Source organism: Notolepis coatsorum (genome assembly GCF_963971535.1).
Source record: "Notolepis coatsorum genome assembly, chromosome: 9".
NCBI lineage: Eukaryota > Metazoa > Chordata > Actinopteri > Aulopiformes > Paralepididae > Notolepis > Notolepis coatsorum.
In genome coordinates, this window is record NC_140173.1 from 32,661,193 (window position 1) to 32,674,718 (window position 13,526).

The 13,526-nt window shown below is 41.1% G+C and overlaps 1 protein-coding gene across 1 annotated transcript in view; it reads right to left on the reverse strand.

Annotated features, from left to right (window-relative positions):
* lrpprc (leucine-rich pentatricopeptide repeat containing) overlaps positions 1 to 13,526 on the reverse strand; it is a gene marked incomplete at its 3' end in the record, with an annotated part of 275,324 nt that overhangs the window by 149,149 nt on the left and 112,649 nt on the right. Inside the window, exons 18-21 of the mRNA XM_084321823.1 lie at positions 5,048 to 5,125; positions 4,559 to 4,630; positions 2,038 to 2,139; positions 1,010 to 1,140 (exon numbers count right to left, since the gene is read on the reverse strand). Coding sequence (XP_084177949.1) covers positions 1,010 to 1,140; positions 2,038 to 2,139; positions 4,559 to 4,630; positions 5,048 to 5,125 — 383 coding nt within the window. The remainder of the gene's footprint in view (positions 1 to 1,009; positions 1,141 to 2,037; positions 2,140 to 4,558; positions 4,631 to 5,047; positions 5,126 to 13,526) is intronic.

A 13,526-nucleotide genomic window follows, 5' to 3' on the forward strand; every position in this document is an offset into this window, starting at 1 on the left:
ATGTTTTCATCTCTTTCTGCAGCTTTCTCCAGAACGTGATTTATAGCCCCAAATGCATTATATTGATGATCAAATACAGTTTGATAGCAATCGGCGCGATATAAAAAATTCCAACTAGACGTACTTCTAGAAGTTACTACACGTCATCTGATGTTGACCGGATGGGCGAGGGGGCGTTTATAATTCCGTGGGCAGCGTTATACCATTCATCTAATGTGGGTAAAATGTTCATCATAGCAGTTAGTGTCGAACACGGAAATATTACACGATAAAACTCACCCCAGTCTCCGCGGGCCGTTGGGCGATCAGCGTGGGGTAGACAGTTTTCCATTATGGGATGTAAAAATATCCGGTCCATTTCCAGCTTGTATAATAGTATATATGTCCAAATCATGTTGTTTATCGAGTTATTGGCAACGGATCGCTATGTATTGTGACAAGCTAGAGTGCCGGAACCTATACCGAGTGCCCGGAAGTAATATGGGAGAACAGCACATCGTCCAAGTAACTTAAGTAACACCACTGTGCATTCAGCACAAGATATATATATTAATTTAACCTCTTTAAGTTTACCCCTCATTTAGCAGAAAACGAAAGCGATTTGCATACTTTTTTTGCAAAGCTTAGCTTTATACTTATAGCACATGCATGAGTCTGGTCTCTTTTGAAAGGTAACATTCTGAAGTTGCTAAAGCAATAAAGCACGACCCAAAGCACACAGCTGGTTGAGTGTGGTAGCGATCGAAAGGCAGCAAATTCATCTTTCGAATGTTGCATTGGATGATCGTCGAAAAATGCAGGCCCGACCCGGTAGACAAGCGTATGAGGGCCGTTGGACGTTATGTGGTTAAATTAATAGACAAATAATGCTATTCATAAACCACATTTTGTTGTCACTTAAAGCTGCAATAACTATTTTCTGACCACTAGAGGGCCGCAAGTCACCACTATAACCCTAACCATATGTGCACATGTGTGTGTGTGTGTGTATGTATGTGTGTGTGCTCACAACTCCATCTTCAGATTGAGCGCCTCGGTCACGTTGTTATAGCGACAGCAGGCGCCGATGAGGGTAGCGTAACCCGCGACAACCATCTCATCTTCATATTTCCGCTTCACTTCCAAGGCCAGCTCCAGGTTCTGATAGGACCACACACACACAGACACACACACAATATATATATATACATTACATCCTGATTGGACACTCCTCCCCCACACACACACAAAATGTCAAGATTCTGATTGGACAAGAGACATGGAGTCATAAAACATCAGGGTTTCCTGATTGGAAAGATGGGTAGACAGTAGGGCTGTCAAGAGTAAATTTCAATATTCAAATTAGAAAGAAATATATTAATTTGAATATCAAAGTGCTAGTTGAATCTAAATAAAAATAATCATTTGGAAAAAATTACATTATTGATATGAGGTGAACTGAAAACACTGATTTGGAAAAATGTTATACAAACTAATAAATGTATGTTACAAAGCACAGCCCAATGCTTAATGAGAAGAAAATACTAAGATAAAAAACTAAAAAAGAGAGCAGACAATAAAGAAGAAACTAAGAAAGAGAGCAGACAAAGAAAAAACTAAGAAAGAGAGCAGACAAGAAATAAAAAACTAAGAAAGAGAGCAGACAAGAAATAATAAACTAACAAAGAGAGCAGGCAATAAAGAAAAAACTAAGGAAGAGAGCAGACAATAAAGAAAAAACTAACAAAGAGAGCAGACAATAAAGAAGAAACTAAGAAAGCGAGCAGACGATAAAAAAAAAACTAACAAAGAGAGCAGACAATAAAGAAGAAACTAAGAAAGCGAGCAGACTATAAATAAAAACTAAGAAAGAGCAGACAATAAATAAAAAACTAAGAAAGCGAGCAGACAATAAATAAAAAACTAAGAAAGCGAGCAGACGATAAATAAAAAACTAAGAAAGAGAGCAGGCAAGAAGTAAAAAACAAATAAAGAGAGCCGGTAAGAAATAAAAATAACTTGTTTGAGACACCCGATAGGGCCCAGAGCTATGCGTACCTCATCAGCGCAGAGTGCTTGGAGGACGTGCTTCAAAGCTCCATCCAGCGGTTGCCCCGCTGCCTTCAGTTCCTCCAGCTTGGCCAACTTGTACACAGTGTTCTGACACAGAGACACAGACATGTTACACACACGCACTCCCTGATGCCACAATTAGTGGACCACTTCTATGGGTTTTTTGATGGTGTGTTTTTTAGGGCTGACCCCGATTAGTCGAATAATCGATCGAAAGGAGCCGTAGTCGACTGCCAACCTCTTAGTCGAATACAAAAAATATATATATATATAATTTTTTATTTTATCATTCTTTCCAAAAGCAAAGAGGCCTAGAAGCGTGGCTAACGCTAATGGCGTGCATACCAGCGAGGCTAACTGCCTAAGAAAGAGGCACTGAAAGAGGAAAGAGGATTTCAGCCTCTAATGAACACACTAGACTAGACAAATATCAAGATGTATCCATCAGTAGACCAATTGCATGCTTTCGCAGAGGACAAGAAGCCTTCAGTCGACTCCTTCAGACATTGACACATTGGGCGCCAGAGGTCGCTGTGGGCGTATATTAAATATTATAGCTATGGATCTAATAATATAGTTGATCAATCAATCCGAAATCAATGCTAGATTATCGGTATTATGTTTCATCATGCATGCATTAAAGGGTGGGGGGGGGGGGGGTTTCTATGCTTCGATCGTCACCAACGGAATACGTTACACAGTACATTACAGACACACGTTCCGATCGCAGGGAAGGAATCATCGGATCAACGCAAGTTTGATAGCATATAGCCCATACCTTGTCTATGATGTACTGCAAAAAGAATATTCCAATTATCTGATCGCCATTCCAAGTATTGATGTCGGTCGTGTTGCCAACATAATCCACCAAAATACATGAACCGGCGGTGCTCGAGTCTCCCCAATCCATGTTATAAACATTACTCCTGCCCGAGAAGGAAAACCCGGACCGAACTTCTTAGATCGACACACAGCCCAAGCCAGAGGGTTTCCAATGATGTGCAATACCGGCCGCAAGGCGTTAAGCGGCAGTATTGGACGTTTGCGATCTCAGACCCATTCCCAATGATAACATCAGGCTGGGTGGATGGATTATGAATGGAAATATCGAATAAAAGAAATAACGATGAAAACCCAGCTTTTCTCGGGTTTGGCACCCAGCGCATGGCCAGTTAACCCGGGATATCTCGGGTCTGGCCCCGAATGGGTTAAGCATCCCCCACAGCCCAAATGGAATGATACAAAAAAAATTCTAATAATAAAATAAACTACCAGTCAACTATCGGCAAATTTTGGCCAATCAAAGTCGACTATACAAATCCTTAGTCGGGGACAGGCCTAGTGTGTTTACATCTGATCAAATACAACAATTTAACACTATGATCGCCGGGGACGAGTTAAGACGTCATTCCTAGCCATGCTCATTCTGCCGAAGACGCCGTAACTCGTCTTTGATGTCAATATTTCAAAAATCTGTCATCGAAATCATATTTCCTTTCCGGAGCCCTGAGATGTACTGGTGAGCTCCACTCAACTGTCTAACGGTTCGAGAGCGCCATCTGGTGGCCGATCGGCAGATCGGCCAAGAAAGAGGGGTGCGCCAAACAGGAAGTGCTCATCCATATGTGCTCCGGGCACTCGCGATCGGTAGCCGGACTCCATCTCAACACACTGGATGATCAATCGCTCGCCCTAACTCAATAAACAACGTTATTTGGACGTATATAGTATTATACAACCTGGAAATGGTTCATCAGGATCAACATCCCATAATCGAAAACGGTCTACTCCACGCTGATCGTCCAACGGCGCGAGGAACATACGGTAAGATTCAGCGTTATTTTCTAACGTATTCCATATAAACTGCTATGATGAACATATGACCCACTCTGGATGAATCATCTAACGCTGCCCACGGAATTATAAACGATCCCCCGCCCATCCGGTCATCATCAGATCATACGTAGATCATTCTAGAAGTACGTCCAGTTGAAATTTTTCATCTCGCGCCGATCGCTACCAAACTGTATTTCATCATCAATATAATGCATTTAGGGCTATAAATCACGTTCTGAAGAAAGCTGCAGAAAACGATAAAAACATACTTATACTTTAGACCATATTTTAGTATGAATATGTGAATGAAAAAGTTTAACGTTGCTACACCATGAACAATACATATAGGACATTGAATGGGCCATAATAATGGCAATGTAGCAATAGAATTTAAAAAGTTATAGCCCTGCAAAGAAGGGGAACTTCTCCATAGACAAATAGAGCTGGCGAGGGATGGTAAATTATGAATTTAACCCATGGCGATTAAAGTGTTAATTATAACAAATGAGGCGTAGAACTGCTGAACTTATAGTAAATACAGATTTGTGACTGAGCCCAGCAATCTTTCAGATTTTTACAGTTTATGAAAGTACATAATGTAAGATTTCAAATGATGCATCATATATTGAAATCAGCAAGAAGACACGCATGCAAAAAGAGCACTACTCACGTTTCCTCTGGGACGTTCTGAGTCAAAGCCGTCGACTTGTTTATCACTGGGATCCAGCAACAGATACACATCCTGCAAAGCAAAAAGAGGCTTCAGTGACCAGTGGTTACATGGTGCGTTCCACGTTCCAGTCCTCCAATCCCTTGCCAATCCCTGATCTAGAGTGACGTATATTCATGTTTGAAATGGTTCAGTACTGCATAGTAACAGACACAATATTCCTGACACTGGAAATACATTCCCTGAGATCCACAGATGTCCCTAGAATCAGATACCAAGAACATGCAAATGGATCTTTTAGAAGTGGAGCCATCTTCCATTTACTTGGGTATGTACTTTTAGTAACTTTCAGAAAATATGGCTAGGGCTTAAAAGGTTAAACAATTTACCTAAATGTTTTATTATATAATAATTATAATCTTTTTATATTAAAATGTTGATATGCCTTCAAATGCCCCATCGCTAATTGGTGGTGTCTAACTCCACTACCTTGACAAGCTCAGGGACATTGTAGGCCTCCAGGAGCTTCTTGATGCCGCGGCAGATACCACCTGGAAGGCAGATGTCCTAGAGGAGAAAAACAGGGAAGAAATAAGAAAAGAAGAGTGATGTTGCTGGTCCATAAAGCAGAACTAGGTGTATGAAGAGTGTTGTTTCTGGTGCATAAAGGAGAACTAGGTGCATGAAGAGTGTTGTTTCTGGTCCATAAAGGAGAACTAGGTGTATGAAGAGTGTTGTTTCTGGTCCATAAAGCAGAACTAGGTGTATGAAGAGTGTTGTTTCTGGTCCATAAAGCAGAACTAGGTGTATGAAGAGTGTTGTTTCTGGTGCATAAAGGAGAACTAGGTGTATGAAGAGTGTTGTTTCTGGTGCATAAAGGAGAACTAGGTGCATGAAGAGTGTTGTTTCTGGTCCATAAAGCAGAACTAGGTGTATGAAGAGTGTTGTTTCTGGTCCATAAAGCAGAACTAGGTGTATGAAGAGTGTTGTTTCTGGTCCATAAAGGAGAACTAGGTGTATGAAGAGTGATGTTGCTGGTCCATAAAGCAGAACTAGGTGTATGAAGAGTGTTGTTTCTGGTGCATAAAGGAGAACTAGGTGCATGAAGAGTGTTGTTTCTGGTGCATAAAGCAGAACTAGGTGTATGAAGAGTGTTGTTTCTGGTCCATAAAGGAGAACTAGGTGTATGAAGAGTGTTGTTTCTGGTGCATAAAGGAGAACTAGGTGCATGAAGAGTGTTGTTTCTGGTGCATAAAGCAGAACTAGGTGTATGAAGAGTGATGTTGCTGGTCCATAAAGGAGAACTAGGTGTATGAAGAGTGATGTTTCTGGTGCATGAAGCAGAACTAGGTGTATGAAGAGTGTTGTTTCTGGTGCATAAAGGAGAACTAGGTGTATGAAGAGTGTTGTTTCTGGTGCATAAAGGAGAACTAGGTGTATGAAGAGTTGTTTCTGGTCCATAAAGGAGAACTAGGTGTATGCAGAGTGTTGTTTCTGGTGCATAAAGGAGAACTAGGTGTATGAAGAGTGATGTTTCTGTTGCATAAAGGAGAACTAGGTGTATGAAGAGTGTTGTTTCTGGTCCATAAAGGAGAACTAGGTGTATGAAGAGTGATGTTGCTGGTCCATAAAGGAGAACTAGGTGTATGAAGAGTGATGTTGCTGGTCCATAAAGGAGAACTAGGTGTATGAAGAGTGTTGTTTCTGGTGCATAAAGGAGAACTAGGTGTATGAAGTGTGTTGTTTCTGGTCCATAAAGGAGAACTAGGTGTATGAAGAGTGTTGTTTCTGGTGCATAAAGGAGAACTAGGTGCATGAAGAGTGATGTTTCTGGTGCATAAAGCAGAACTAGGTGTATGAAGAGTGTTGTTTCTGGTGCATAAAGGAGAACTAGGTGTATGAAGAGTTATTTCTGGTCCATAAAGGAGAACTAGGTGTATGAAGAGTGTTGTTTCTGGTGCATAAAGGAGAACTAGGTGCATGAAGAGTGTTGTTTCTGGTCCATAAAGGAGAACTAGGTGTATGAAGAGTGATGTTGCTGGTCCATAAAGCAGAACTAGGTGTATGAAGAGTGTTGTTTCTGGTGCATAAAGGAGAACTAGGTGTATGAAGAGTGATGTTTCTGGTCCATAAAGGAGAACTAGGTGTATGAAGAGTGTTGTTTCTGGTGCATAAAGGAGAACTAGGTGTATGAAGAGTGTTGTTTCTGGTGCATAAAGGAGAACTAGGTGTATGAAGAGTGTTGTTTCTGGTCCATAAAGGAGAACTAGGTGTATGAAGAGTGTTGTTTCTGGTGCATAAAGGAGAACTAGGTGCATGAAGAGTGTTGTTTCTGGTCCATAAAGGAGAACTAGGTGTATGAAGAGTGTTGTTTCTGGTGCATAAAGGAGAACTAGGTATATGAAGAGTGTTGTTTCTGGTGCATAAAGGAGAACTAGGTGTATGAAGAGTTGTTTCTGGTCCATAAAGGAGAACTAGGTGTATGAAGAGTTGTTTCTGGTCCATAAAGGAGAACTAGGTGTATGAAGAGTGTTGTTTCTGGTGCATAAAGCAGAACTAGGTGTATGAAGAGTGTTGTTTCTGGTGCATAAAGGAGAACTAGGTGCATGAAGAGTTGTTTCTGGTGCATAAAGGAGAACTAGGTGTATGAAGAGTGTTGTTTCTGGTGCATAAAAGAGAACTAGGTGTATGAAGAGTGTTGTTTCTGGTGCATAAAGGAGAACTAGGTGTATGAAGAGTTGTTTCTGGTGCATAAAGGAGAACTAGGTGTATGAAGAGTGTTGTTTCTGGTGCATAAAGCAGAACCAGGTGTATGAAGAGTGTTGTTTCTGGTGCATAAAGGAGAACTAGGTGTATGAAGAGTTGTTTCTGGTGCATAAAGGAGAACTAGGTGTATGAAGAGTGTTAATTCTGGTGCATAAAAGAGAACTAGGTGTATGAAGAGTGTTGTTTCTGGTGCATAAAGGAGAACTAGGTGCATGAAGAGTGTTGTTTCTGGTCCATAAAGCAGAACTAGGTGTATGAAGAGTGTTGTTTCTGGTCCATAAAGCAGAACTAGGTGTATGAAGAGTGATGTTTCTGGTCCATAAAGCAGAACTAGGTGTATGAAGAGTGTTGTTTCTGGTCCATAAAGGAGAACTAGGTGCATGAAGAGTGTTGTTTCTGGTCCATAAAGGAGAACTAGGTGTATGAAGAGTGTTGTTTCTGGTGCATAAAGGAGAACTAGGTGTATGAAGAGTGATGTTTCTGGTGCATAAAGGAGAACTAGGTGTATGAAGAGTTGTTTCTGGTCCATAAAGGAGAACTAGGTGTATGAAGAGTGTTGTTTCTGGTGCATAAAAGGAGAACTAGGTGCATGAAGAGTGTTGTTTCTGGTCCATAAAGGAGAACTAGGTGTATGAAGAGTGGTGTTGCTGGTCCATAAAGCAGAACTAGGTGTATGAAGAGTGTTGTTTCTGGTGCATAAAGGAGAACTAGGTGTATTGATTGATTGATTGATTGATTGAAAACTTTATTAACAGATTGCAGAATGGGTACAGTACAGTACAGCTCAATACATACAATTGTTAAGGGGATGCAGACCAGAGAAAGACTTTCGTCTTGTTTACATCAGGGTCCCCCATTTTCAATTCATCGTAACATATGTGACATACATGACATACCGATAGACAGTACTGCTACATCTATACATTTATGACATACCAGATTTGCAATTACAGTACTGTTTGTGATACAAAAAGAGTCCAGAAAGAAAAAAGTATATACATTAGACGTAGAAACTGTACATTGGATTGGGTAGGTGGGGGTGGGTGGGGACTGTACATTGGAGGTGGTTGGGTGGGGGGGGGGGGGGGGGGGGGTTGGGTAGGAGTGGGGGGGGGGGGTTGGGTAGGAGGGTGGGTGGGGGACACTGTACAACTGTACAAACAACACTGTACATTGGATTATTGACAAGACCATACCTGGTAATTTACTGTACATTGGAGGGGGTTGTGTTCGGACATTTACAGGGGCCAGTTTCGAGTTGCAGTCTCCCTTAGGTGTTTTTTGAGAGTGTTTTTGAAAGTGGGTAGTGATTCACATTCCTTTACAGCTTTGGGTAGGGCGTTCCACATTGATGTGGCATAATTGCGAAACGTGTTTAGTCCCTTGTTTGAGCCGAATCTGGGTTTAACATGATTTGTGGAGCTCCCTCTGGTGTTGTGATCGTGGTATTCACGATCGTATGAAGAGTGATGTTTCTGGTGCATAAAGGAGAACTAGGTGTATGAAGAGTGTTGTTTCTGGTGCATAAAGGAGAACTAGGTGTATGAAGAGTGATGTTTCTGGTCCATAAAGGAGAACTAGGTGTATGAAGAGTGTTGTTTCTGGTCCATAAAGGAGAACTAGGTGCATGAAGACTGATGTTTCTGGTGCATAAAGGAGAACTAGGTGTATGAAGAGTGATGTTTCTGGTCCATAAAAGAGAACTAGGTGTATGAAGAGTGTTGTTTCTGGTGCATAAAGCAGAACTAGGTGTATGAAGAGTGTTGTTTCTGGTGCATAAAGCAGAACTAGGTGTATGAAGAGTGATGTTTCTGGTCCATAAAGGAGAACTAGGTGTATGAAGAGTGTTGTTTCTGGTGCATAAAGGAGAACTAGGTGCATGAAGAGTGTTGTTTCTGGTCCATAAAGGAGAACTAGGTGCATGAAGAGTGTTGTTTCTGGTGCATAAAAGAGAACTAGGTGTATGAAGAGTGATGTTGCTGGTCCATAAAGCAGAACTAGGTGTATGAAGAGTGTTGTTTCTGGTGCATAAAGCAGAACTAGGTGTATGAAGAGTGTTGTTTCTGGTGCATAAAGGAGAACTAGGTGTATGAAGAGTTGTTTCTGGTCCATAAAGGAGAACTAGGTGTATGAAGAGTGTTGTTTCTGGTGCATAAAGCAGAACTAGGTGTATGAAGAGTGTTGTTTCTGGTGCATAAAGGAGAACTAGGTGTATGAAGAGTTGTTTCTGGTGCATAAAGGAGAACTAGGTGTATGAAGAGTGTTGTTTCTGGTGCATAAAAGAGAACTAGGTGTATGAAGAGTGTTGTTTCTGGTGCATAAAGGAGAACTAGGTGTATGAAGAGTTGTTTCTGGTCCATAAAGCAGAACTAGGTGTATGAGGAGTGTTGTTTCTGGTGCATAAAGGAGAACTAGGTGTATGAAGAGTTGTTTCTGGTGCATAAAGGAGAACTAGGTGTATGAAGAGTGTTGTTTCTGGTGCATAAAAGAGAACTAGGTGTATGAAGAGTGTTGTTTCTGGTGCATAAAGGAGAACTAGGTGTATGAAGAGTGTTGTTTCTGGTGCATAAAGGAGAACTAGGTGTATGAAGAGTGTTGTTTCTGGTGCATAAAGCAGAACTAGGTGTATGAAGAGTGTTGTTTCTGGTCCATAAAGGAGAACTAGGTGTATGAAGAGTGTTGTTTCTGGTCCATAAAGCAGAACTAGGTGTATGAAGAGTGATGTTTCTGGTGCATAAAGGAGAACTAGGTGCATGAAGAGTGTTGTTTCTGGTCCATAAAGGAGAACTAGGTGTATGAAGAGTGTTGTTTCTGGTCCATAAAGGAGAACTAGGTGTATGAAGAGTGATATTGCTGGTCCATAAAGCAGAACTAGGTGCATGAAGAGTGTTGTTTCTGGTCCATAAAGCAGAACTAGGTGCATGAAGAGTGTTGTTTCTGGTCCATAAAGGAAAACTAGGTGTATGAAGAGTGTTGTTTCTGGTGCATAAAGGAGAACTAGGTGTATGAAGAGTGTTATTTCTGGTCCATAAAGGAGAACTAGGTGTTTGAAGAGTGTTGTTTCTGGTGCATAAAAGAGAACTAGGTGTATGCAGAGTGTTGTTTCTGGTGCATAAAGGATAACTAGGTGTATGAAGAGTTGTTTCTGGTCCATAAAGCAGAACTAGGTGTATGAAGAGTGTTGTTTCTGGTGCATAAAGGAGAACTAGGTGTATGAAGAGTTGTTTCTGGTGCATAAAGGAGAACTAGGTGTATGAATAGTGTTGTTTCTGGTGCATAAAAGAGAACTAGGTGTATGAAGAGTGTTGTTTCTGGTGCATAAAGGAGAACTAGGTGTATGAAGAGTGTTGTTTCTGGTGCATAAAGGAGAACTAGGTGTATGAAGAGTGTTGTTTCTGGTGCATAAAGCAGAACTAGGTGTATGAAGAGTGTTGTTTCTGGTCCATAAAGGAGAACTAGGTGTATGAAGAGTGTTGTTTCTGGTCCATAAAGCAGAACTAGGTGTATGAAGAGTGATGTTTCTGGTGCATAAAGGAGAACTAGGTGCATGAAGAGTGTTGTTTCTGGTCCATAAAGGAGAACTAGGTGTATGAAGAGTGTTGTTTCTGGTCCATAAAGGAGAACTAGGTGTATGAAGAGTGATGTTGCTGGTCCATAAAGCAGAACTAGGTGCATGAAGAGTGTTGTTTCTGGTCCATAAAGGAGAACTAGGTGTATGAAGAGTGTTGTTTCTGGTCCATAAAGCAGAACTAGGTGCATGAAGAGTGTTGTTTCTGGTCCATAAAGCAGAACTAGGTGCATGAAGAGTGTTGTTTCTGGTCCATAAAGGAGAACTAGGTGTATGAAGAGTGTTGTTTCTGGTGCATAAAGCAGAACTAGGTGTATGAAGAGTGGTGTTGCTGGTCCATAAAGCAGAACTAGGTGTATGAAGAGTGTTGTTTCTGGTGCATAAAGGAGAACTAGGTGTATGAAGAGTGTTGTTTCTGGTGCATAAAGGAGAACTAGGTGCATGAAGAGTGTTGTTTCTGGTCCATAAAGGAGAACTAGGTGCATGAAGACTGATGTTTCTGGTGCATAAAGGAGAACTAGGTGCATGAAGAGTGATGTTTCTGGTGCATAAAGGAGAACTAGGTGTATGAAGAGTGTTGTTTCTGGTCCATAAAGGAGAACTAGGTGTATGAAGAGTGATGTTTCTGGTCCATAAAGCAGAACTAGGTGCATGAAGAGTGTTGTTTCTGGTCCATAAAGGAGAACTAGGTGCATGAAGACTGATGTTTCTGGTGCATAAAGGAGAACTAGGTGCATGAAGAGTGATGTTTCTGGTGCATAAAGGAGAACTAGGTGTATGAAGAGTAATGTTTCTGGTGCATAAAGGAGAACTAGGTGTATGAAGAGTGATGTTTCTGGTGCATAAAGGAGAACTAGGTGTATGAAGAGTAATGTTTCTGGTGCATAAAAGAGAACTAGGTGTATGAAGAGTGTTGTTTCTGGTGCATAAAGGAGAACTAGGTGCATGAAGACTGATGTTTCTGGTGCATAAAGGAGAACTAGGTGTATGAAGAGTGTTGTTTCTGGTCCATAAAGCAGAACTAGGTGTATGAAGAGTAATGTTTCTGGTCCATAAAGGAGAACTAGGTGTATGAAGAGTGATGTTTCTGGTGCATAAAGGAGAACTAGGTGCATGAAGAGTGATGTTTCTGGTGCATAAAGCAGAACTAGGTGCATGAAGAGTGATGTTTCTGGTGCATAAAGGAGAACTAGGTGCATGAAGAGTGTTGTTTCTGGTGCATAAAGGAGAACTAGGTGCATGAAGAGTGTTGTTTCTGGTCCATAAAGGAGAACTAGGTGCATGAAGACTGATGTTTCTGGTCCATAAAGGAGAACTAGGTGCATGAAGAGTGTTGTTTCTGGTGCATAAAGGAGAACTAGGTGCATGAAGAGTGTTGTTTCTGGTCCATAAAGCAGAACTAGGTGCATGAAGAGTGTTGTTTCTGGTGCATAAAGGAGAACTAGGTGTATGAAGAGTGTTGTTTCTGGTCCATAAAGGAGAACTAGGTGCATGAAGACTGATGTTTCTGGTCCATAAAGGAGAACTAGGTGCATGAAGAGTGTTGTTTCTGGTGCATAAAGCAGAACTAGGTGCATGAAGAGTGTTGTTTCTGGTGCATAAAGGAGAACTAGGTGTATGAAGAGTGTTGTTTCTGGTGCATAAAGGAGAACTAGGTGTATGAAGAGTGATGTTTCTGGTGCATAAAGGAGAACTAGGTGTATGAAGAGTGTTGTTTCTGGTGCATAAAGGATAACTAGGTGTATGAAGAGTTGTTTCTGGTCCATAAAGGAGAACTAGGTGTATGAAGGGTGTTATTTCTGGTGCATAAAGCAGAACTAGGTGTATGAAGAGTGATGTTTCTGGTCCATAAAGCAGAACTAGGTGTATGAAGAGTGTTGTTTCTGGTGCATAAAGGAGAACTAGGTGTATGAAGAGTGATGTTTCTGGTCCATAAAGCAGAACTAGGTGTATGAAGAGTGTTGTTTCTGGTGCATAAAGGAGAACTAGGTGTATGAAGAGTGATGTTTCTGGTCCATAAAGGAGAACTAGGTGTATGAAGAGTGTTGTTTCTGGTGCATAAAGCAGAACTAGGTGTATGAAGAGTGATGTTTCTGGTCCATAAAGCAGAACTAGGTGTATGAAGAGTGTTGTTTCTGGTGCATAAAGGAGAACTAGGTGTATGAAGAGTGATGTTTCTGGTCCATAAAGCAGAACTAGGTGTATGAAGAGTGTTGTTTCTGGTGCATAAAGGAGAACTAGGTGTATGAAGAGTGATGTTTCTGGTCCATAAAGGAGAACTAGGTGTATGAAGAGTGTTGTTTCTGGTGCATAAAGCAGAACTAGGTGTATGAAGAGTGTTGTTTCTGGTCCATAAAGGAGAACTAGGTGCATGAAGAGTGTTGTTTCTGGTCCATAAAGCAGAACTAGGTGTATGAAGAGTGTTGTTTCTGGTCCATAAAAGAGAACTAGGTGTATGAAGAGTGTTGTTTCTGGTGCATAAAGGAGAACTAGGTGTATGAAGAGTGTTGTTTCTGGTGCATAAAGGAGAACTAGGTGCATGAAGAGTGTTGTTTCTGGTCCATAAAGGAGAACTAGGTGTATGAAGAGTGTTGTTTCTGGTGCATAAAGGAGAACTAGGTGTATGAAGAGTGT